Source organism: Haliotis asinina, chromosome 3 (assembly GCF_037392515.1).
Source record: "Haliotis asinina isolate JCU_RB_2024 chromosome 3, JCU_Hal_asi_v2, whole genome shotgun sequence".
Classification (NCBI taxonomy): Eukaryota; Metazoa; Mollusca; class Gastropoda; order Lepetellida; family Haliotidae; genus Haliotis; species Haliotis asinina.
The window spans coordinates 52,221,494-52,247,172 of record NC_090282.1 but is presented as its reverse complement, the minus strand read 5'-3'; the positions used below and the strand labels follow the sequence as shown (position 1 = coordinate 52,247,172).

At 37.5% G+C, this 25,679-nt stretch overlaps 1 protein-coding gene across 2 annotated transcripts in view; it reads left to right on the top strand.

The window, feature by feature from the left end:
• LOC137278153 (ras-specific guanine nucleotide-releasing factor 2-like) overlaps positions 1-25,679 on the top strand; it is an 802,775-nt gene that overhangs the window by 355,730 nt on the left and 421,366 nt on the right. For both annotated transcript variants that reach the window (XM_067810323.1, XM_067810322.1), the window contains 3 exons: positions 6,125-6,342; positions 6,444-6,526; positions 12,824-12,899. In XM_067810323.1, the coding sequence (XP_067666424.1) occupies positions 6,125-6,342; positions 6,444-6,526; positions 12,824-12,899 (377 nt within the window). The remainder of the gene's footprint in view (positions 1-6,124; positions 6,343-6,443; positions 6,527-12,823; positions 12,900-25,679) is intronic.

Genomic DNA, 25,679 nt, shown 5'->3' with positions numbered 1-25,679 from the left:
ATCTGTGTTTGTGACATCTTATGAAGAAGTGCCATGAAAGACCACAGTGCTTGGGAAATATGGATATGAATAGGCAAAACATTATATGGATGCTATATATTGGACTTTCCTTTCGATGCTCTAAACAAATTAAACACAGCAGCAGAAATGTAAACTTGGGACAGAGCCCAAGAGAGTTGCATTCCGGAAGCGATATTTGGTTGCAGGTGAGTTTTACATGTAGTTGTTTTGGAGCAACATAACACTAGAGTAACATAAAGAAACAGTTGATGTAAAGGTACATTATAATTTCCTATTTTTGTCATGTATATCATGTCCTATTTTTGATCAGAGATATGTTTTTTTCGCAGCCACTCTAACAGTTACTCAGTAGAGCAAAGTCATCTATTTCCCTACTGGTGGGTGTGTGTGGAGGAATTGGGAGGGGTACAGGTATGGACAAATGAGAACTTGCAACACATGAAAGTGGTGGTAAGAGAGTGATTACTGAAAAATCGTGGGACTGGCCCCCAGCCATGTTAAAATGGTTGGATTGGTTTGATGGATGGGAGTGGGTATCAGAGCATCATTGAAATGTTCACTCTCTCCCTCTTAATGACAATGTACAATAGCTAAATTGGAAATGAGTGGTCTGTACTTGCATTAGTACAATTCCCATGTAAAAACAACAACACTACAGTTGTATGTGTAGGTTACTTATAACCCTCTTTCCAAAAAGGGAATCAGCAAAATATTAAACCCTCCTGGTTTCACCTGAACAACTCTCTGAAAATAGCATTACATCCTACCTAACATTAATCTCAGTTCCTACTGCCTGATTCGTTCCATAGCACTGAAATGCACCTGTACATTCCCACTAACAAATTTTCTCAAAACATACAATCTTTCTCTTTATTGCAAAAAATTAATTTGATCCTATCGGGGAATGTAGTCGGGGCTCTTTGTTCCATCATGGATGATGATTGACAATGTTTCTATATTTTGTAGATGAGGGGCTTCAGCTTGTCAAGCACAAGATTTGGTCCTGTCTACCCAAGACCAATTTTTTTCCATTTTCCAGCATCCAGAGGGTACCAGTGCCAGACACACTGACATATTTCAAATTCACTTGATTTGAGATTAGTGTCATAATTTTTGGTATGTGTATATTTGCTGATACCTACAGATGTTCATTTAAAAAATCAAAATTCCTCTAAATGGAATTTTACTACCATGCAACATACTCAACAAGACAATATTCCCAGCCCCACATTAGCGGGCCACCCACCATTGAGTCCAAAGGAACTTTGACCTTCCTTCCTAACATAAGCAGATTGAGAGTACAGCCAGTAGTACTATGAACACTTGCTATGAATGCCATCTACCACTCTTTCAACCAAACAGACTGAACCCATGACAGAAGCAGGTCTGACGAATACATTTTTCCTGCTGAGATTGAGAACTGGTACAACTACCCTTTCCAGATCTGAAACCTGACCAAACCTGCCCTTAGTTAGTATCTCTCGGAATGGAGGTACGTGGGGTAGTCACTGTATCTGGTACATTTTAATTTACATTGCTACCTGAAGAGCTGCTTAAATGTGACAACCAGGATGACAGCCTAATGCACTCAATCCTACACCCTGGCCACCAGCAACCTATCCTGGTTTGACAAGGGTTCAAACCAAACAGATCTACCACCAAACTGACCTGATCAAGAGCCGACCATATACAGATAATCTGTCTCAGAGGTGGACATTGCCACAGCTCCTGACACAATGCTATCCCCGTACTCATAACCTGTTCCATAAATCATGTAAAAAAAAAATTGACCACCCAGATTATGTCGTGAAGTTGAAGTAAGATAAGAAGGTAATAAATTGTGGTAAAATTGGTATGTAGCTGTTAACAGTATAGTAATTTGAAGCTGACAGCTTGAGAAATTAACCGCAATAGATTTATGTGTACCTGATAGGCTTGTACCCATTGTCTCATTTATGCGGGGGCGTTTTGCAGTTGCTTTGTTAGGAGGATAAAGAATGTACATACGTATGTACATATACATACGTATACCACATGATGAGAGCCTGTGCGGCCATATTGGTGGTCAGGACTTGCTATGTGCCTAGGCTGGTCAAACAGCATGGGTTTTTCATAGCGATTATTGTCGTTTCACGGTCAAAGGTCAAGCTACCACATGACTATAAAATTGACCTGACTTTCAGTGTCAGTTGTCTTGTTGCAGGGATCCGTACAGGTACCTTTCCTTCAATAGGGTTCCAAGGTCATCAAGACTTTCTCCTTGTATGCAAAATAGAAAAGGACATAGCTTTCAGAAAAAGTGATCAACATAAACTTCTATAATGGGGATTCTTGAAGTTGGGAAAATGGCAACAGACTACGTTGGACTTTGGGTTGTGTGATTTGGTTGATTGTATGAATTTCTGTTGTGCGTTCCCATCATTTGTAATTCAAATTCCGGTTCTTATATTGGCCTACAAGCAGATGGAAAACAACACCAAACTACTGACAGAAGAAGAGTTTATTGAAAATAAACAAAAACGTATCAAAATAACATTTGTACTCATTCACACACCCAACTTACTTTCTAAACTTCCACATTTATCCTCCCGGCATAGGCTTTTAACTCCTAATCCCAATATGCCCCTTTCATTTCTAACGCTCAGCTTATTCGTTCCTATACTAATTGTTCAACTTCCCAACCTAACATTTACTCATCATAATGGCTTTATTTCCCCAGCCTACTTTAAATGTGTAACCCAAGTAACAAGGAGGGAGTCTGTTTTTTGTTTTATATATTTTATTTCCTCCTTCCCTGTTACAAATGAGGGCAGCTCACATCCAGGGTGTAGTCTGTTGCCATTCCCCCAGACTGGTTAAATCCATAATTCAGCTGCTGCTAGGTGCTCCCCAGAGGGGTCTGTTGCAAAACAATAATAATGGCAACCAGCTTTCAAGAGATGTTAGTGGACAAGACACTGTACAGTAAAAATATTATCTGTAGCAATATAATCTTTACAAAATTCCAGCTTGAAACTCTGAAATCTTATCTCTAAGTCTCCAAACTTTTGAAGACGATTATTAATGACAATACAAAATTATTTACCCAAAATATCCACGAGCAGAATGCCATGAAAATTATTTGCAACGTTTACATTACCCTTCTTGTGAAGGGGCACCATAATACCTTTCACCCATTCCTGTGGATATACACTGGAGCTGACAACATGATAATAAATCAACAAGACGATAACAAATGAGCACAACAGATCATTTCAGTACCTCCTACCAGAGACTATTCATTTTAGAAACCCATTACATTGTTGAGGAGGTGGTGGATTAGCCAAGTGGTTTAAACGTTCACTCATCACTGCACCTCACTCATCACCTCCTTTGTTTTGAGGTTGAAGATGTTTGGCTCAATGCTTTTGGTGACATGCTGAATGAGCCTTGCTTATATGCAGCTAGCAGACTACATGATGTCTCACTGAATCAAGGGAGACCTACCATTGGCTGCTTGGAACCACTACCAGCCCAAGAACCAACAATCACCTTGAAGGTTGGCATGGACATTTGAAATAGGTGAATTCAAAAGTACACCTCAATGTGTTTGAAATACTGTCATTGCTGAGAAACGAGCAGAAATTAAATGGAATTAAACTTGTTCAATATGCTACAAGGAAATGCCTTCCACTGATCACCTCAGGGATAGACACTCTGCATCATAACTTGGAAGCTGGAACCATTCCATTAGTGTCATAGTATATGTAGATGCTGTATCCTACCTATTGAAGCTCCAGCAGAATGTGTGAGGTTTACAGTAAAAATTGATTGAGGATAGTGTATAAATAATTGTAATTTACCTCTATGTAATTAATTATTTCATGTTATGAAAAATGTTCATCTATGTAATTTGAATGTATTTAATACTGTGTACAACATTCAGTGCAATCTTGTAAAAGTACACTTTCTGTAAGAATAATGACATTCAATTTATATATATATTCTTTGTTATCAATAAAATGGTCACTGATAAAAATGTGATAAGTATTTCAAGGGGTGTAAATAATGGTTAGTGAAAGAATTTAATTTATTTACTGGCTAAAAATTTAGTATCATCCATATGCCTAAAATCACACAGAACCTCTGTTGTTCTTCAGATACAGTCAACTTGAAAATTCTTGCATGTTCTGTTGATTTGTTGTTTTAAACATCATAGTTGTGTTTGGAATTAAAAAACAACCAAACTCAATTTTTTGGTACTCTTTTTATCACTGCATATGAAAGACTCAAAAAGCACTTAAAAGTTGCTAAAAAGCCGTCTGCTTCTCTCTCGCTTGCAAACGAAATGCAGACAGGTTACGTAACACTGTTGCCAGAGCCCTACAGTGATGTCATAGAAGGAATGATTTTCAGTTCGCAGTTCAAACTTAAATATGTATTTGAATTATTACCAAAAGGAGTTTGCATGACACAACATGTAACATAACCCAAGGAAGGTCGGTGTCGAAGTGAAAATACTGCGCGATAAATTTCTTCACTTGCTAAATTTACCTGGTTTGTAACGTTCACTCACCAATATGTAGACACTTGTCAATATACATCTTTGTACTTGGTCTCATAATCCTAATTACTTAATAATCATACTTGTATGCATTTTGAAACTTAATAAAAAGAAGCGATCTGTGAATGTATAACAGGAATGTAATATGTAGACATTTCATAGTTTGCCTATATGAATCATAATTCACACGCACGCCCTAGTGTATGTCATCAGCATCATTACACTTCACGACGAAAACAATCATTCTGTTGAAAGTTACGACAAGTTAATAAAAATAAAAATGCAAAAATTTCAATTAAAGTTATAGGAGCAATGTCAGGCTATTACCTTGTTCGAGGAATGTATCCATCAATATCCACAAAAACGAGTGATATATAATTCATCTGCAGATTTCCCAAGTGATGTGTCTTTTAACAATCAAATATACGAAAACATGATGTATGAAATAACTCAGCAAAGAGTTTGAAGTCACAAGAAGCTAATTACAACTTTATTAACAAGGGATAGAATAACAAGGGTTGCCACAGAGAGTCGGTACAACCCTCTGGGCTGAGGGCTAGAGCTGACCTCTGTTGGGAGTCTAAACCCTACTGATGAACAAATGGAGGTGGAAACTATTTAACTAAATGGAGGTTTGTATATTGTTGGTGTGTCGACTGGGGATTGGCTAATGATTTTGATGAACATTACATTGACAAAGACAAATGAATATGCTGATGAAGACGAAGGCATAGTTTAGTTGTTCAAACTTCTTTAGTTGGTTTCACAAGACATGACAAACAAGTATACATGAATGAGGTGAGCGGACTTCCAGCTCAACCCCAGGGCCTTTCCTGGAAGGCATAATCCTGCAAAGACAGTCGGAATGCCCCTCTCCACACTCACATCTCACCTCGCACGTCCAGTTTAGATGTGAGCATACATTATATATAGTTTTTAACAACAATAGACAGGCAAAGATTCAACAATGGTCAGATAGAGAAACAATAGCACTTCATTCTACAGTTGATGTGATGACAGACACATATGGCTGGATTGTTAATCAACTGTCTTAGTTAGAGAAATCTGTAATCATTTATAAACTGTTAAGTTTTTGTTTGTATTTTGTACCTATTTTTTGTAATAAACCATTATCGTTGTTCATCGTGTCTCTAATATATTCCCATAGGCTTTATGCCCGATTCACAAACTGGTCACTGAGTTTTGAGTAGAGAACAAGTCAGCTTGAACCCACGTCTATAAAATGAAAGTACACAATACGAAGTCCATGAAAGGTTGATTTTACATCATGTTCCTACATACTTCTTACCTTAAGCCAGCTGTCACTGGGCGTTGTTAGTTTACTGATAACCACACTTATTACATGGGTATTAGACTTTGTGCCTTACTTGTACTGCATTATAGGCATGTACACCCATTTCATCCCAACTTCCAAATTATATCTCTTGAAGTGTTTTCTTTGAATTATAGTCTATTATATACATTGGTCTGTTTATCACTACAGTGTTATGCTTTTATGCCCTGATTAGAAGTAGGTAAATATGATAGGGCCTTTTTCAGCTTCTTCCTTGGATTCCAATCTCAGCCTTGGCAGTCAGTCATCTGTCTCAAATTTGCTGCCAACACCTGCAAGTGGCTGGGAACAAACCAAGGCTGTGGATTACAATGGTTTAGACTTCCGTCTCATTGTGGACTCCAAAAGTGGCCCTCCAACCACTTTATCGTTTGTGGCCTCTACGCTGCATGAAAAGTCTGCATGGTGCAGTGATATCAGTCAGGTAGGTGTCAACAAATTATAAACAACTTAAAATACTACTATTTCCCATTAGTTTAAAAGTAAAGTGCAGTTTGCTTGTGTGTACCATGTTTTATATTTCAGTGCATCGAGAACTTACTGTACAGTGACCTCTTGAACAGCTCCATGAGTGAATCGTCTTCAGTTACTATGCCACAGTCTGTTCGGTAAGCACTTCCATCCTCTCTTGTATGTTCGCTTCAGTGAATTGTTATTTTCTTTATGTATGAAGAAGACACAAGTGGAACTGATGTAAAGGCTACTTTGGAGTTATATGTGGTATCTGATTTCTTGTTTACACTAATTATCCATGGGACAAAAGTTAGGTTAACCTACTGTGAATTAGATATTAGTAGCATATATTTAAAACCCAAAAGCACTGGCAACCAGTGCTCATGAGATATGCATGATACTTCATTTGCAGTCAGGTATGCAGTACATCAGAAGTCAAGAAGGTTATTTACAGAAGCATGTTTTATGCAGTCATGCCGCTGGTAGTTAACCATTGAATAAGTTATGATAATGAGTGTCAGCCAAAGGAAGCTTATTCTGAGCTCAACACTGACTCATACAGAAAGGAGTGTGTGTCATGAAACACTGCTAATGGTGTTGTAATAAAGTGAGGAAGTTATCATCTCTTTTTAAGCATGTTGGGCAGGAACTAAAGTGAAAGTGGTTCAGTGTTGCGGTCAGCCAAAGTGGCCATTTTGAAAAGCAGCTCAGTAATGTGTCTGAACTCCTTCAGACAGATGGGGCATGTGCAAGATGTAATATGGCTGATGGAACACTACCTAAGCTTTGGGTCATCTCACCTGTCTGTGCTGAGATGCACCTGAATTGGTGTTTGTGCTGTTCCACCCCTCAGGGATGAGTGTGAAAAAGAAATGTTAGATTTCACAATCTGTAGGGTAAAGAGGTTTTGGGACTATGTGTCTTATTTACACATTGTTCACTTATCCCAATTTCGAGATATTTAATCATTCATCATCCTCATTTGAACCCAAACGGACAGTAGGTGACACTTCATTCCCCCAAGCAATCATTTGGTTCTGTGCAACATCACAGCAAGAGCCAATTCCATGATGAAACCTTAACTGTATGCAAGAGTTAAAAGAAAAGAAATACAAACTGTGGACACTGATTGGTGTTGTGGAATCGTGAAAAAGTTGTGAGGCTTCAATACTGTCTGTAACTTTTCTTTCGTTTAAAGAAAACGTTGCCACAAGCTGCATAGGAAGTCTGTTTTACCCTTGCACTTGGCTGTTATATTTGAATCAAACATTGTGCTCGTGTGTTTCAGCACCCATGTTTTCTGCTGTTTATGACAATGTTTCATTTCACTCAAACTTCACGAATATTCAATCAGTTGCACCACTCCAAGTTGTAACATGTCATTTAAAGTGCCCATTAAGCATGTAAAAAATTGCATTTATATTTGTATGAAAATATAATGTTTGTTCCAATAATGCTACCCCTTCTTTATTCTTTTTGTTTCTAAAGTAAAGTACTAAAATAAAGTGATCTCCCTTCTCCTTGAGCACATATTAATGCCCTGTTGCGTGAAGCTCGGGTGTTGTAAAAACTGGCTAGCAACATTAATAAATTGGTAAGAATGTTACCGTGTCTTTTTTTTTGAAGAAAGGAAAGTTACCAGATATTCCCTTGAAAGACGTGGCAACCCCACAATATTTCATGGAGTTATGAGACAAAGGTATTTGATAAAATTACCACAGTAAGTCAGTTTTAACAATGAACCACCACTTGCCAATTTCTCTGATCACACTGTCAACGTTGGGCATAAGGGCAGGTTGTGGTTTACAATACTGTCCAACCTCTCCGAAGGAAGTCACTAACCCACTCTCACCATTTGGTTTTTGAACCAGGATTGACATATTGAGGTATTCAGCTGTGACGTTGACCTGCTCGGGCTTTCCAGCTCATCAAACTTACATTGTAGTTCATTCAAGACATCTTGGTTATAGTGTGAGAGATGGCCCTTTCATTGAGGAGGCAAGGTTTGGCCCATGTTCACAACAGCCTGTAAGTCTCCACTGGCACCATTGTACTGTGACACTGATGGATGAAAGACTTGATCAACTCCTCAAGGAGATCAGTAAATTTCCTTCAGGGCCAAGGATGTTGTCAGTATCAAGTGATATGTCCTTGGAACATGGTAGTATGGGGACTGCATTTGCTCAAAGCATGTGCATTAGCTTGAATAGGTTTTTTGAGTTGTTTGACAACAAGGGCATTAAGTTGGAAAGGGTCATCTTCTCTGGTCAATGTCCAGTGGGCTTCTCCAACTACTTCCAGCAGAGTAACGCCATCAGCTTCTCATGGTCGTTAGGATGCTTTAGTAATGGGGAAAGTAATGGCTGTGGTGAATGAGGCATGGACCATGTTTGTTGTAGCACCTGTATCTAAAGTTAGTCAAACTGGATGGTGTTCATAAAAAGCATTCAGGTATGGAGAGGGTTCAACACTCCCACATTTAACACAGGGATGATCGAATAAGAGGTTCTGTTCTTCTTCCTGATCAGCGTCTGAGCACTGACCAGTGTTGTCCTCCTCCTCCCCAGTAAATCTGCCACATCTGGTAGTGAGAAGATTGTCTTTTATAAAAGCTACAAGCCTTTGATATAGGTCCTCTGGACATTCATCCATCTGAAGCTTTATGTCAATGATATCTAGGAAATGCTATTTAGTGGACTGGAACAAATGATGCTGTCTGACCTTCTGCCATACGTCATGAGCAGACATGGAGTTTTTGATGACAGAATTTCTGGATATGACACTGCAATCATTCACAATCTGAGTATCAAGTCCAGTTGCACATTTTTCTACGCAGCTGTTTTACTATGTCGTTGCGGGACACTTTTGTCATCATCATGTAAACTCTGTAGGACTGACAGCATTTTTTTTCTCCTATGTGAAGTCTTCTCAGAGAAAGGGGGCAAAATTTTCATCTAATGACAAAAAATATATGAAATTTTGATGCCAGTTCCAAAGCCACTGCTTTGGAGCCCGATTTTCTGTCATGATTTCAATTCAATAACTTCATGAATTTGCAAGCACTCATGAGGTTATGTGCACGTCCAATAAATGAGTCGAAATTCTTGAAATACACTTGTTTGTTTGCCCACCGATTGTGTAGATATGAGGGTAAATGTCACTGGAATCCTGTTTGTTGGATTATTGATGCGAATAAGGACGCCTCTGCCACCATGCCACTACACAACACTGATCTCTCAACACCATGCAGTTTATTCAGCAGCCATAACCAAAATGAGCCAAAACTAGGAATGGTGAACCTATACCATTCTGTGCAAAGGAAAAGAAACAAACACGGACCATGTGACAGATAGAAAAGTAATTTATCAAATCACTTTTCAGATCTAGCTCAGATAATGCATGTCCATGTTATGTAATGGACTGGGTGAATTATAGAGACATTTGCATTGTTGGATTCTGGCTTCTGGATTCTCATTTGCAGATGATCTCTGTTTGAAAAGGAAGAAACAAACTCTTAACATGACTGCACTCAGTGGAAAAACAAAGTGCAGCTCCCAAAAGGTTCATCCACAGATCAAGGTTGTTGCACCAAAATCTGAGACAATTCAAGTCAAGGGTACTTGGACTTGTAATGGAGCATTTAAATGTAAATTACAACATGTTGATCATATAAGGAAACGCATTGCCCATCTCAAATTGCCTGATGTTGATACAAATTCTCATAGAACTGGATATTCCATAAGCACACCTACAAGTGACAGGAGACAGTCTTACGCAGTGAAGATGCTACATGTATGGTCGCTGATGGGTACGTCAACGCATAATCACACGCAACACAAGCACATGTTAACTTCATCATATCAAAAGATTATATTCAGGATCAAAAAGAACACTTCTGGAAAACAAAATCATTTGGTCACTACCAAATTGACATGCTTTGGAAAACCAACAACACTCACCTACCAAACAACTATCCCTACACACTCAAGAGATACAACCTGCTCATGAAACTGCTTTGTTGTAGTAACCAATTTGAAGAAAACCCTGAATCAGTACACTGACAAGTGTTATGCCACCAAAGTGACTGAGAGTATATCTTCTGATAATGAGGACTACCCATACACATGGCACATTCCACACTGTGGTGTACAAAACCCCAACAAACCTAAGGTACATGTTGTCTTTGATACTGCTGCTAGTTACAAAGGGACTTCATTGAATGACAACTTGATGTGTGGACCTGATCTCGTCATCAGTCTCTTGGGCATACCATAGAGATTTCGCCTGTATGGTATTGCGATTGATGTGGATATCAAAGTGATGTATCACCATGTGACCAAGTGCCTGAACACTCAGCAATTCTTGTGGAAAACTAACATATGGGACAGCCCCCAATAACAACAGATTCATCTGCATGTGCCAACTATGCTGTTTAGTGAACTGCACTCCTTGAATGGGTAAGCAATTCATCTGAAGTTTCAGCTTCCAATCCAGAGACAGAGAGGGCTATTCAAACATTTGAACATTCACTGTTCGAGCGGAAGTCATCATTCAAGTGCTATGGTGACAGAATGTCGACTGGGATGATGAATTACCAACAATGTTGTAGAGAAAGTGGGAAGAATGGTTAGATGAACTTGACAACCTCACATCATTCAATCCACAGCAAATCACAAAAAACTTCTCATCACAAGCCAACATCATTCAACTGCATGTCTTTGCTGATGCCTACGAGACAGGTTTGATTGTTCATTCTTAGTCTCAAAGATGTGTGTCACTCCAATAAAGCCAGTATTATCAGTCCCTCGACTTGAACTCCAAGGTTCATCATTAGCACTCAGACTTGGAAACTCTCTGTTAAAGGTGTTAGGTTGAACTGAGCTCCGTCTAATATTATGGACAGATTCTGTAACAGTACTCCAGTTCCTGAACAATGAAATGAAGCGCTTCAAACCATTTGTAGCCAGTCCGATCGCCAAACTTCTGGAATCAAGCCAGCCTACACCAGGGCATCATATTGCAAGTTCACAAAATCCTGTAGATTATTGCACAAGAGGAATGACTCTAGCACACCTGACTGGGAGCACCTGATTTTCAGACTGATGCATGACTGTCATTGCAACTCAAACCATCTACACTAGATGATGATCCTGAAATCAAGGTCACACATGTATTCACAGCCAGCACAGACAACTGTACACAAGAAACATACCAATTGTTATGAAATTGGTGTAGGGTCCAAGTGAGGGTTCCAGTGAAATCCCTTATCTAACTGGCGTGCTGGTCTGTTTGAGGGAGATCTCAGATAACAAGGGTGGCCACAGAGAGTCGGTACAACCCTCTGGGCTGAGGGCTAGAGCTGACCTCTGTTGGGAGTCTAAACCCTACTGATTGACAAATGGAGGTGGAGACTATTTAACTAAAATTGAAACAATACAAAGATTATGATTTGCTGACTGATACAAAAATGGATGTAACCTATAGTAGCCAGTGAAATACAGAATAAACAAAATGGGGTGTGTCCTACCAGAACAACTTTAATGACCAGACAGGGGGAGTACTTAATCTTTTAATCCTATTCATTGTAGCATTAATCTTGTTGGCACATTTACTGGATGCCTGATTACTTACTCTAAGCTGGATCTTTAATGACCGTTAACTGGTGTTTGCATAATGATATTTTACTGTAGGTGATGGCATGTTTACCTGATCAAATCAGTTTATTGACCATCTTTTTATGGAAGCCATCTGAGAGTTGAAGGTCAATTTTGCAAGGCTGATATTCCAATCAAAGCCAAACACCAGTTTATTCTACCCACTGAACACCCAGGGACTATGCTCATACTTGAAGACGTTCACAAAAACACAGCACAGGAAGGAGTTGAACATTTCATTGAAAGCGTTCTTCAGAAGCACTCCCTTTACTCACAAGTGAATCTTCTTCTTGGCAAGGAGAAGCCCAGAAATGTTTAAGATTTTCTAAAAGTTATTATAGTTAAAATAATTAATTTTCATTTTGAAACTGATGTTCATATTTTATGCCCATGACTCTACACTCAGTGTGGAAAATATAAAGTACTAATAAAGAATGATTGGTGAGCGACATGGTCCAATGAAAAAATATTTCTTGGTTCAGAAGGAGTAAATTTTGTACATATGGGGCAATATTTAACAACTATCTCCCATGTTTGGTTACTCAACCTCAAGCTGCATGTCACTCTTCAGTTACTCAATTCCAAACTCGGACATTTATGAGAGAATAAATGAACTTCCTGTATTAACCGATGTCTGTCCAAAACAAAAGATTGGCACCATCATTTTTAGATTCCTTTGCAGGAATGATTGATTTATATTTTGTCCTTAAATATCATTCAACTTAGGCTTTGTATCCTTGCTCCAGATTGGAAGTGATGCCACAAGTATTTTTCACTATGTCCAGTGTTTTCTTGCAGGTCAGATCCAAAATTATTCAGAGATGATGTAGATATCAAGTTCAGCAGAACTCTCAATTCCTGCAAAGTACCTCAGGTTTGTATGTTCATTCTATGATTGTTGTATGTTAATACTGTTTTGAGCTACATTGAATTTTGAGGCATTTCATCAGCAACAAATTATGTTTGATACATATTATACATCTTTAGCATAGAATATTCATCAAACTTTATCTGTTGATTTATTCATGTATTGCAAGATGTCCAGATTGTTTGCCCTTATCCGTAGGAAGTGTGTCTGTTAAGATGGTTTGCCACAAAGAAATTGTCAATTGTCAGTGAAAAGAAACTTCAAGAGAGTGTTTTCTTTTAGTGGAATTTAGATGTTGGTGTGATGGGCAAGAGCTATAATTCTATGCATATATATATACAACTTCTCTATGACAGTGTATGCAACATTTCGGTGTAGATGTTAACATCTATATTCAGCAAGTGATAACAAAGTTAGCATGTACACCAAAACAAATATTGTAATAATGAAATTTTTAAAGATATCCTATCTCTCTCACTTTATACTCTTCTCTCTCTTGCTTCAACCATGGAGTATAAACATGCTGTAAGCAGAGCTGAACAAATCATCTTGCTTCTCTCACACCCAATCACTCCTCACTGCTCCCATTCTCAGCAGTTCCTTGAAAGCATGATGGGAGCTCTGTCAGGTCACATGACAGCTCACTTGTTAGTAATTGTTCCACTAAGAAGAGGAAATATTGTGATAGATGCAGGAAATTTTTTCAGTTGTGGATCACCACTTACTAAGTGTCAGTTGCATTGGTCTGTGCGATTGATCTCAACAATGCTGTTTCCTGGCTACTGATGATGACCTTATGGCTTGTCACAAATTCAGAAACAGAAGAGTAACAGAGAGAGTTCGGAGGACATCTTCAGAGTGTCACTTGACATAAGCTAGGTTCTGTCAATCACCTGATGTGAAATTTTCTTGACACCCAATATGACTCCTACTGTAGTGAACTTACAGTCTTTTTCACCCTGAGCTGTGCAGCCCTTTTGACAGACAGGCCATTTCTCCCACTGTAGTGGTGGGTATTTTTAATGGTCACCTTCCCCATCACAATCATCAGTCTTTGTGTGCCTCTATCTTGACTCATTCAGTGATTCATCCTTATCAGGGAGTGGCCCTCTTGGCTCCTATCCCTGATGTTTCTCACCACTCCAGATTGCCGATTTTGTGTAATGTGAAAAATGGCAACATTTACGATGAAGCCTATTTTGAAATGTAATTTTAAGCATTTTAGCTTGGTCTGAGATAATAGTGGATGGTATCAAGGAATTTTCTGCAGAATTCAAAACTCTGAAGTATATATATGTGTGCGGTATATTGAGCTTCAAAGTGAGGGTTGAAGAGGAAGGACATATATAGTCTGGTTCATAATTATTGAGAATTTTTCTTCTTACTTTGAGCTATCCTAACACCTCAACTGATTCACTGATACTTAAAACTAAGTAATGGTATAAGGGAGGTAACTCATCTTGGCCTACTGAGTATAGTACAATTAGAGTTACCTCCCCTGAATTTGTAGCAGACGTCATTTTCCTCAGCACTGTCAACAATGTCTGCTGAAGATAAAAGAAGGTTGATTTTTGAGTTGTGTAATCAAGGAATTGATGATGTAAATACATTGGCAGAGAGAACAGGAACTCCTCTTTCTACTGTGTATAGGATTAGGAAGAATTTTAAAGAGGGAAAGGATTTTGGGCACCAGAAAGGAGCAGGGAGACCCAGAAAATTGGACTTCTCAGATCGCGTCCGGCTGGGAATTTTAGCGTCTAAAAAGCAAAGGGCAAGCATCTCCAACATCAGGTATGAAATGATAGAAAGGGGATCAACAGTTGTATCAAAATCTACAGTTAGAAGAAATTTGATTGATCTTGGATGGGAGAAAAAGACTGGAATTCCTTCTCCTCTCATGAAACAAGAACATAAAGACAGGCGTGTTGAGTGGTGTTTGGCACATGAAAACTTTGACTGGGAAAATGTGATTTTTACTGATGAAAGCTCAGTATGGGTATATCCCAATAATGTGAAAATATGGACAAAGTCTGCGTCAGCACCGTTGTATTGACGACCTAAATACAGCCCAAAGTTTCATGTATGGGGAGGGATATCCTTATTAGGAACAACCCCGCTGTGTGTGTTTGAGGGAAATCTGACAAGTCAACGCTACACTAACATATTAGATAATTTTCTCCTTCCAAGTGCACATGTGGTTTATGGAAATGACTGGATTTTGCAGCAAGATAATGATCCTAAACACACCGCAAAACATGCCAAGCAGTGGTTTCAGGAGAAAAATGTGACTGCATTACCATTTCCTGCATATAGTCCTGACTTAAATCCCATTGAGAACATTTTGGGGATGATGAAGGAATGTGTGAATCAAAAGGGGTTGACAAAAATTGAAGACATGAAGAGAGAAGTGGTCCGATACTGGGACAGCATAACTCACGAGACACTAACCTCTCTGATAGGAAGTGTGCCTACCCGTCTTAGACTGTGCCGTGAAGCTCAAGGAGACTTGATAAAATATTAAATTGTTACCTACACAACATGAAAAGGTCAGTTCACTTTTACAATACATTCAATTTTATCTGATTTGTTCTCGTTTAATAATATGAAATGCTTTAGCTATTCTCAATAATTTTGAACCATACTGTATATCCCTGTGACTTCCAGGGGGTTGATGTTGTGGGTCCTGGCTGCTGATAAAGTGGACTGAGGTATGTAACCTAGTGTCCAAAAGAACAATACCAACTTTTTTTTCAAATTAGTTTATTGCTAAGTGATTATTTTTGCGCAAAAACATGCCAATCCGTATTGCATATCCCAAACCAAGTGTATTTGATGGAAAAAATAGGGAACACTTTACAACTTCCGGGGAAAACATAAATTTTGTGAAAGTGACCTTTCTCACTCTAGCATGTTCTGCACATGCATAAAAACTTAATAAAATGGCTGGACCTACCTGTTGATTTCACAGCAACAAAAAGAACACAAGACATGCCATGTTTGACAGCCATAGAGAGAGAGAGAACCGCCGGAATGATCCAACAAGGAGTGACATGTCGACGTCGCCGGAAGGTTGGTCTGCACACGCATCACCATCACCAGATTGATGCAGAAATGAATTCTTTTACAGATATTGAGAAATGATTTATCAATAGAATAACACCAATCTTAACCATGTCTATTGTTCTGTTTTTATTTTAAGTCGTTGCAAACAAGTGGTATCTTTTCTTTTGTACGAAAGCCTAGTGCTGCCACTTTTGTAGCACAAAATATTTTTTCAAAGACAATTCTCGTTACTTCAAATATTTACTCGTTGCTTCGAGTATTTTTTCGTTATTTCAATAATTTTCTCGTAACTTCGAGTATTTTCTCGTTATTTCAAATATTTTTTTCATTGCTTCGATTAATTTCTCGTTACTTCGAGAATTTTCAGTCAAAAACTTGAAATTTCGAGTATTTTCTCGTTACTTCAAGTTTCAGTCAAAAACTTGAAATTTCGAGTATTTTCTCGTTGCTTCAAGTTTCTTTCAAAAACTTGAAATTTCGAATATTTTCTCGTTGCTTCAAGTTTCTTTCAAAAACTTGAAATTTCGAGTATTTTCTCGTTGCTTCAAGTTTCTTTCAAAAACTTGAAATTTCGAATATTTTCTCGTTGCTTCAAGTTTCTTTCAAAAACTTGAAATTTCGAATATTTACTCGTTGCTTCAAGTTTCAGTCAAAAACTTGAAATTTCGAATATTTACTCGTTGCTTCAAGTTTCTTTCAAAAACTTGAAATTTCGAATATTTTCTCGTTGGTTCAAGTTTCTTTCAAAAACTTGAAATTTCGAATATTTTCTCGTTGCTTCAAGTTTCTTTCAAAAACTTGAAATTTCGAATATTTTCTCGTTGCTTCAAGTTTCTTTCAAAAACTTGAAATTTCGAATATTTACTCGTTGCTTCAAGTTTCAGTCAAAAACTTGAAATTTCGAATATTTATTCGTTGCTTCAAGTTTCAGTCAAAAACTTGAAATTTCGAGTATTTTCTCGTTGCTTCAAGTTTCTTCTAAAAACTTGAAATTTCGAGTATTTTCTCGTTGCTTCAAGTTTCAGTCAAAAACTTGAAATTTCGAATATTTTCTTGTTGCTTCGATTTTATTGTCCTTAATTTCTAAGTTTGATGAAGCTAGCATGTATATTTTAGGAGATCTACCCCGATCAAGATGACATCCTCAGTCACACACACCCTACAATCTACACCCTACACCACCCGAGTTTCAGTGGTCATAAAACAAACTTTCAGTTCAATAGGGAGGATGCGCACCCTTGCAACCGCGGTATCTTCCCATAAAGCAGACCTCACAAAAGACAGACCGCTTAAAACAACACACTTTAGGGTTGTTTGCATAAGGCTTAATTAAGCTGATAATAATAATATGTGCCCAGATATGGAAACTATACTTTGTTTTAATTCATGTAATGAATTATGATTTTTATATTAAAACTTTTTATATTAAAAGTGCTTGAGAACATTCTCAGCTTCTCAAGCAACTCAGTTCTCGACTACTTTTCACTCTAATTACAAGTAAACTAAGAAAGATGGAAATGTGTTGTTACTATACTCTGTAGTGACTGGTAGAAGAACAAACAGAATTTGATATCATTTGAAAAGGCATAGTGTGTCATATATTTGGATAATTTGAGAGTGAGTGGTTGATAATCACATTTCATGAGAAAAATACATGTACAGGTAGAGGGATTCACACTGAAATATTTTGTTGAAAATGATACTCGTTGTTGTTCGACAAGTGGTGGGCATATTAGTAAAACATGGAATTCGTCACATATGGCTTGTTTACAAAGATTACAAAGTCGGCTTTCTTTCAAACCATTCAGACAGCGCCCTGTTTCCATTAGTAACCTATGATTTGTTGTCCTAAATTTTCTCAGTGAAATTCTACTTTGTAAGGTTAATTTAAAATAAGGTTCTGGAATAACTTCAAGTTCATACATTGTGACATGAAATCCTTTTGATGACTGAGTATTGCTTGAATTCCAAGATTGAACAGACTGTATACTATGTACTGACTCCAAGTGAACTCATTAATGGAATAGGGGTGGAGAGCAATTTATCTTACAGGAGGTCTGTCATTTTGGAGTGAACCGCAAATAAGACTTAACTGTGAAATGATACCATATATTCGATAACTTTGAGGATTTGACTGAAGTCAATTTGCTCAAAAAGCATACCATTTTGGTATGAATATCAGTACGAATTGGTTTGCTTCCAGTCTCCACATACAACATGTGGAGAAGCAGTTTTCTTGAAAATATTTAATGAACAATTTCAATAACACTTAGAGTTTCATATGGCCAGAGGTCGTATAACCATTTCTAAACCTAATGTTGTCTTTTTCATCAGGACACATACCACAATTTTCAACGACACAGCTTAATTAAGCCTTGTGCAACCAACTATAAAATGTGTTGTTTTAAGTGGTCTGTCCTTTGGGGGGTCGATACCGTCCCAAGCATATTTTCTAAACTATTCATGATAACTTCATCAGACTAGGAACACGTATCAAGCATGATAGATAGGTTTGCCATTTGGGGTTTAAACCCAGATATGAACCTTTTGCGGTTTCCTCCCAAATGTGACTTAGGCTGTGGATATGAGGGTGTCATGTCGTTCGGAGAAGATTTCCTTAAACTATACATGCTAGCTTCATGAAATTTGGCACACGTACCAAGCATGATCCATAGATGTGCCATTTGATGGTTATACTCAGATATGAATTTTATTTTTTTTGCTGTATCCATGGACATGTGACTTAGGCTGTGACTATGAGGATGTCATCTTGCTCGGGGCAGATCTAAAATATACATGCTACCTCCATTAAACTTAGAAATTAAGAAAAAGGAATCGAGCAACGAGTAAATATTCGAAATTTCAAGTTTTTGACTGAAACTTGAAGCAACGAGAAAATACTCGAAATTTCAAGTTTTTAAAATAAACTTGAAGCAACGAGTAAATATTCGAAATTTCAAGTTTTTGAAAGAAACTTGAAGCAACGAGAAAATACTCGAAATTTCAAGTTTTTGACTGAAACTTGAAGCAACGAGAAAATACTCGAAATTTCAAGTTTTTGAAAGAAACTTGAAGCAACGAGAAAATACTCGAAATTTCAAGTTTTTGACTGAAACTTGAAGCAACGAGAAAATACTCGAAATTTCAAGTTTTTGACTGAAACTTGAAGCAACGAGAAAATACTTGAAATTTCAAGTTTTTGAAAGAAACTTGAAGCAACGAGAAAATACTCGAAATTTCAAGTTTTTGAAAGAAACTTGAAGTAACGAGAAAATTCTCGAAGTAACGAGAAATTAATCGAAGCAACGAAAAAATATTTGAAATAACGAGAAAATACTCGAAGTTACGAGAAAATTATTGAAATAACGAGAAAATACTCGAAGCAACGAGTAAATAATTGAAGTAACGAGAATTGTCTTTGAAAAAATATTTTGTGCTACAAAAGTGGCAGCATTAGGCTTTCGTACTTTTGGACACTTATTTGGTTGATTAAAAGCTTTTTATTCTGTAAAATATGAGGGAGACTAAGGGGTGAAACAACTCACCTTGGCCGTGGCATGGCATAAACTGGCAAATATGAAGATTGCACAAACTTTACAATAATAACAAGGCCTTTATAGCGTTTTATATAATATTGCAAGTTGTTAAGGAAGCAGACATCACTCAAACGTACTTAGGTGCTGGTGTTGGTATTTGATTAGAATCCTCATGCAACGCAGTGCCTTTATGATAGCTATATGATATTATAAGTACTATGAAATCACCGAACCTTTAAGAGAATAAAGAAAGAAAGGTACATACCTGTAAAATGTGACATCAGTGTCAGATGATGTATGGCCAAGGGGTGAAACAACTTACCTCGGCCGTGACGCAACATGAAGTGGCAAATACGAAGATACCTACATCATGGACCAGGTAATGCATGAGATACTACTGGTATTACAACCAGAGTGAGAGAAGAAGCAGTGAGGAATGAAGTAATAGATGCTTAATGTACTGGGAAATACATCAGGGGACATTAAGTTGAGTCTGTTTTCAATGTCATTATATGCGAGGTTCCTCATTGGTTTAGACATATATTTGGTGAATTTGGATTGGTGAACAAACATTACCGCTTATGTTAACATTCAACGTAGTGTACAACATGAAGTGGACTATTTTACGTCACAGATATTGACTATTGCATAAATATAATACTATTCACTATATACTATAATATACACCAATAACATCAAATACAATTATTCTCTAAGTAGTCATAGGTTAGAGAGTTACAGTTAGTGTGTGTCTAATGACCCTCATTCACATGTACATAAAAACTGACAGCTTAACACAAAACGACATGCAATCAACCAAATTCAATACAATACAACTTTCACCGCCTGTAGATACCACACTGTTGACAAATCTCTCAGGTGTATTAGTGTGATAATCACATTGCCACATGTCGAACAAACCTGCAGTTCAGCTGATAACTAGATAACTTACATTTTTAATAAGGAAAGATTTGTTCTTTTTGTGAATAGCATGATGTTTCAGCTTGCTCCTTCATCAGGTGAAAATCAGGTCACAATAAAGGAGCTGACCTCCATAAATCATAAATCACATATACTCTAGGGGTGCAAATGAAACCTACTCATTTTGATCTTTAATTTCCTTAAATTGATCTTTTTGACAACAGTACACAATTCTCAGTCGCAAGGTCAGGTCTTTCACACAATGTTTACCAATGACCTTTTGTTTTGTTACATTGCCTGGAGTCCAATGCCAGAAGGCAGTGGTTCATGGGCCAATCTGGATATATGAACTTCTGAATTCTGTATTTCTTGGAAACCGTGTCATGTGCCGAACCAGCATGGCATTTATTCCTTTAGTCATCACAGCTTTTCATGTTTTTATATCTGGAGTATAACATCCCTGTAACCCTAATGTTGCAGATTGGTTTCCACTGTGACATTGTCCTTGTTGACACTCCATGGCTGGTGGGAAACAGAGGTGTGAAATCACATTACTATAACCATGGCTCTAAATACTTTTCCTGGTTCATCAAAGCACAAGCGCCGTCATGTTGATGGTTCATCATCTGACAAAGAAATCCTTCAACCTGTCACAGATTCTTGGCCGAGATTTGTCATCATTGCATCTGAAGATGGCACTCTGTCTAAACTTAATCCATTTGTCATTGATAAAGGCATTAAAGGTGTCTCTGGCAATGTCAAGAATGTTTCATGTCTTCAAGGTGGTTCTATCCTAGTGGAATGTGCAAGGAGACAACAATAAGTTAATCTGCTGTCCTTAAAACAGTTTGTTAACATTAAAATGGTTGTCTCAGAGCATAAGACGCTTAAATTATGTCGAGGGATAATCAAGGACTGAGCTCGTTGTTTGTCAGACATGAGCGAGGAGGAAATTGCAGTTGAACTAAAGAATCAAGGAGTTATGGCTGTTAAATGCTTTACCACAAATCGAAATGATGAAGTTGTCAAAACAAACACTTATCTCTTTACCTTCAGTCTTGTAGCCCTTCCTAAATCAATCAACGCTGGTTATTTCAATATCGGTGTGGAAGTTTATGTTCCAAATCCCCGACAAAAACTTGTCGAAAAGACACAGTGTGCTCTCGTTACAGTGATAACCATGAAAGCACTGGGTGCACAAATGCTATCAACTGCGCTAACTGCAATGGAGAACATTTGGCCTCATCCAAGACTTGTCCCTTTTTTCAACAAGAATCCCAAATTCTTAAAATCAAACATACCTAAAATATTTCTTTTCTTAAAGCAAAAAAAATTGGTTTCAAATCCTTCTGAAACTCCTACCATTAAGTATTCAACTGTCATTTCTTCCCCACCCCCAGTCATTAACTTATTAAGCCCGAGAGCAACTTCACTGCTCAACACATAGAACCCCGTGCTGATTGCCTGGCTGGCTGTGGCGAGACTAATTAGGGCTATTCACAGCTGATATCCCTGCCAGGTTGCGGAGATTACAGGAAACTGTCTCGTCATACGACCAAGTCCTGATTGTTCAGTTGTTGCGTTGTAAAGGTATATGTTGAAAGAAAGCAGGAGTAAATACATGTCATATATGTAACATTTTACGTAATCTTATAGCACTTTCGCTTGCAGACTTTTGGTGGCATGTATATTTTTGCACATGTTTGTATTCTTTGTATGTAAGACATACTTAAACAAACTGTCCCTCTCATATCATTGTGTGAGGTTAAATTGTTAAAAACATCTATTTCAATGGCAGTAAAGAAGAATTTACACACATGCCTAATAATCTTTTATGAAAGAAGCGTTTTCGCTGATACGTTACTAGTGTATACTGACTATTTTACGGAAAGTACTAATAAGCTAGTGTGTGACTTACATGGAACAGATTCACAGTGTGTCACTTTGGTTCATCTAGATTTAAGGCAGAGAATATACGTTATCACACGAACATACATGTATACATATTGTATAATGCTATTCCTTGCACATACATAAGACAAAGGGTCATGGGATGGGCGTCATCAAATTTCCCGAAAAAGACATGTTGTATCTCAACAGTTAAATACAGTGGCTGATTTGTTATCTATGACCAATCGTATCATGAGATACCTGTCACATAGGAAATCACAGGTGATGGGGCGTATGCTAAATTTCTGTAGAGCATGTTCGGTCACTAGACAGCTTGGATACAGGTTGACTATTGGTTAGATTGTTGACCAATCGATATGCTAGATGTCAGCTTTATCAACTCAAGCTATCCCGAAAAAGTTAGTGTATCGTGAACATACCTAATCGTAAGGATGCTTGAAATGTACACATAGGACTAACAAGCACTTTGACGAGTTTATTTTTCTTTGAAGCGCTCAAGGCGCTACAATCCGATTATGTTTACCCTGGATAACCCAATCCAACCATTGAATTGAGATAGTATTTATTTGCATATACATTTTGCACACACAACTTGTATATCAATCAAACATAATGGCTTGCTGAACATTTCAATATAGTCTAACATTGTTACGAATAAATATCATAATTCAAGTACATGTATTATAGAATTCAAAAAAGTTACACTATACTGATTTATTGTGAAGTACACACTTGCACATGTGGCTCTCACTGTGAGAAGCTAATGAATTTGTTCTCAGACAGAGTTATTGTCGGAATCCATAAATGACGCTACATCTGAACCAGATTTTCAAAACGCTAAAGATGCCAGTAGCCATAAACAATTGTCAAAGAGTGAAAAGAAAAAATAAAGAGAAACACCAGGGCTCTCCAACACCTCGATGTGCCTTCTGTGTCATCTATTGTAGAGGTTCACAATCCGTTTGAACCTTTAGAGATGGAGGTCAGTCCCACAGTCCCAAGCCATGGGAATAGACCCCACTCCCAAATAAGCCTCCATGAGCTCAAATGCCATTATTCAATGGAATTGTAGGGGACTAAAGAATAATCTTAATGACTTACATTTACTTATGCAAGATTTTAAACTGTAAGCATTTTGCCTAAAGGAAACCTATTTTAAAGAAAACGATCAATTTGATGTACGACAGTATAATCATACAATTATTATTCACCTCAAGGGCCAAAGGTCAGTGGAGCGTCTTCGATATTAGTGAGACAAGACATAATACATAGTCCTGTTCCTCTGAATAGTGCACTTCAAGCTGTTGCGGTTCGTGTGACCATGCATATTGTTTTTACCTTGTGCTCACTCTTTATACCTCCTTCTTCTTCTCTCTTTCATGCTGATCTTCACAAACTCAACAACCAACTACCCAAGCCATGTATCATCATGGGTGACTTGAATGGTCACAATCCCTTATGGGGAAGTACACATACCAGCTGTAAAGGGAAAGTACTGGAAAATTTTCTTTCTAACAACAATCTGTGTCTCTTTAATGATAACTCTAACACATATTTACATCCTGGAACGGGTACATATTCTTCTCTTGATTTATCCATAACAGACTCTGATCTCCTGAATAAGCTTGATTGGTCAGTCCATGATGACCTGTGTGGAAGTGGCCATTTTCCAACCATTCTAAAAGCTGTAACTCTGTCTGATGTTCCTCCATGTTCCAGATGGAATTTCTCAAAGGCTGACTGGCCTTTGTTTGAAATAATGTCATCAAACATATTACAACCTGAACTCTTCAGAGATGTTTCTGACCCTGTGCGATTGTTTTCGGATGAACTCAAAAAAATTGTTGACGAATGTATTCCAAAGTCCTCTACAACTCTTCACATACGTAAACCGTGCTTTAACAATGACTGTAAGCAAGCTAGGAAGGCACGGAAGAAAGCTGAACACTATTTCCGTAGCCATCCAGCGGTGCATAATTTGAATAAATATAAAATTTTAAATGCTAAAGCCTGACGTACAATTAGGCACAATAAACGCCAATTCTGGCGAAATTATGTGTTGAAAATCAATTCACGAACGCCTGTGTCCAAGGTATGGAACATGATACAAAGAATTAAAGGTAAAGGTACTAAATGGAGCATCCACCATCTTAACACTGGAGATCAATTATTGACTGACAAGTTCAATATTGCAAATAACTTGGGCAAAACTATTGCTCAACACTCTTCCTCTTGTAACTATGCGCCTCAGTTTAAAAAATATCAAAAACAACAAGAAAAGAATATTATTAATTTCAATTCAGATAATGGAGAGAACTATATTGAAATATTTTCTGTTCATGAACTCCATGATACTCTCGACCAAGCTTATAATAACATCCATTACCTGAAACATTTACCAGAACCATGCTTACACACCTTGTTAAATACATTTGATGATATTTGGACATCTGCCATAGTTGTGCCCATACCAAAACCTGGACGTGATCATACTGATCCCTCAAATTATCATCCTATTTCCTTGACTAGTTGCGTTTGTAAAGCTATGATGATGATCAACAATAGATTAATATGGTACTTGGAATCCAATAATTTACTTACATATATTCAGTGTGGATTTCGGAAAAATTGAAGCATTTAGTCCGCTTGGAGTCATTTGTTAAAAATGCAATTATTAACAACCATCATGCAGTGTCCATCTTTTTTTATTTAGAAAAAGCATATGACACTACCTGGAAATATGGTCTTTTAAAGAATTTACATGATTTTGGATTATGAGGCTGTTTGCCGCACTTCATATCCAACTTTTTATCTGACAGGCAATTTCAAGTCCGAGTGGGCTCAACCCTGTTTGATCATTATCATCAGGATCAGGGTGTCCCACAAGGCAGTATTTTGTCTGTCACTTTATTTAGCATTAAAATTAACAGTTTAGGTCAAGTTTTAAATGATTCAATCGATGGTTCACTTTTTGTGGATGATTTCAATATTTAATGTCAGGGCAAAAATATGCATACTATTGAATGACAACTGCAGTTATGTTTAAACAAAATAAATAAATGGTGTCTGGAAAATGGCTTTAAATTTTCTAAATCCAAAATGAATTATATACATTTTTATAGAAAATATAAAGCCCATAAGGACCCAGAACTTTTTTTAAATGTCACACCCATCAAAGTTGTTAAGGAGACCAAGTGCTTGGGTCTAATTTTTGATTCCTGTTTAACATTCCTGCCACATATCAAATCCCTTAAAGCCAAATGCCTGAAGGCACTTGATTTGTTGAAAGTTGTTTCCAACTCAAAGTGGGGTGGGGATCAAGCTACACTCTTACGCTTATATGGATTAGTGGTCC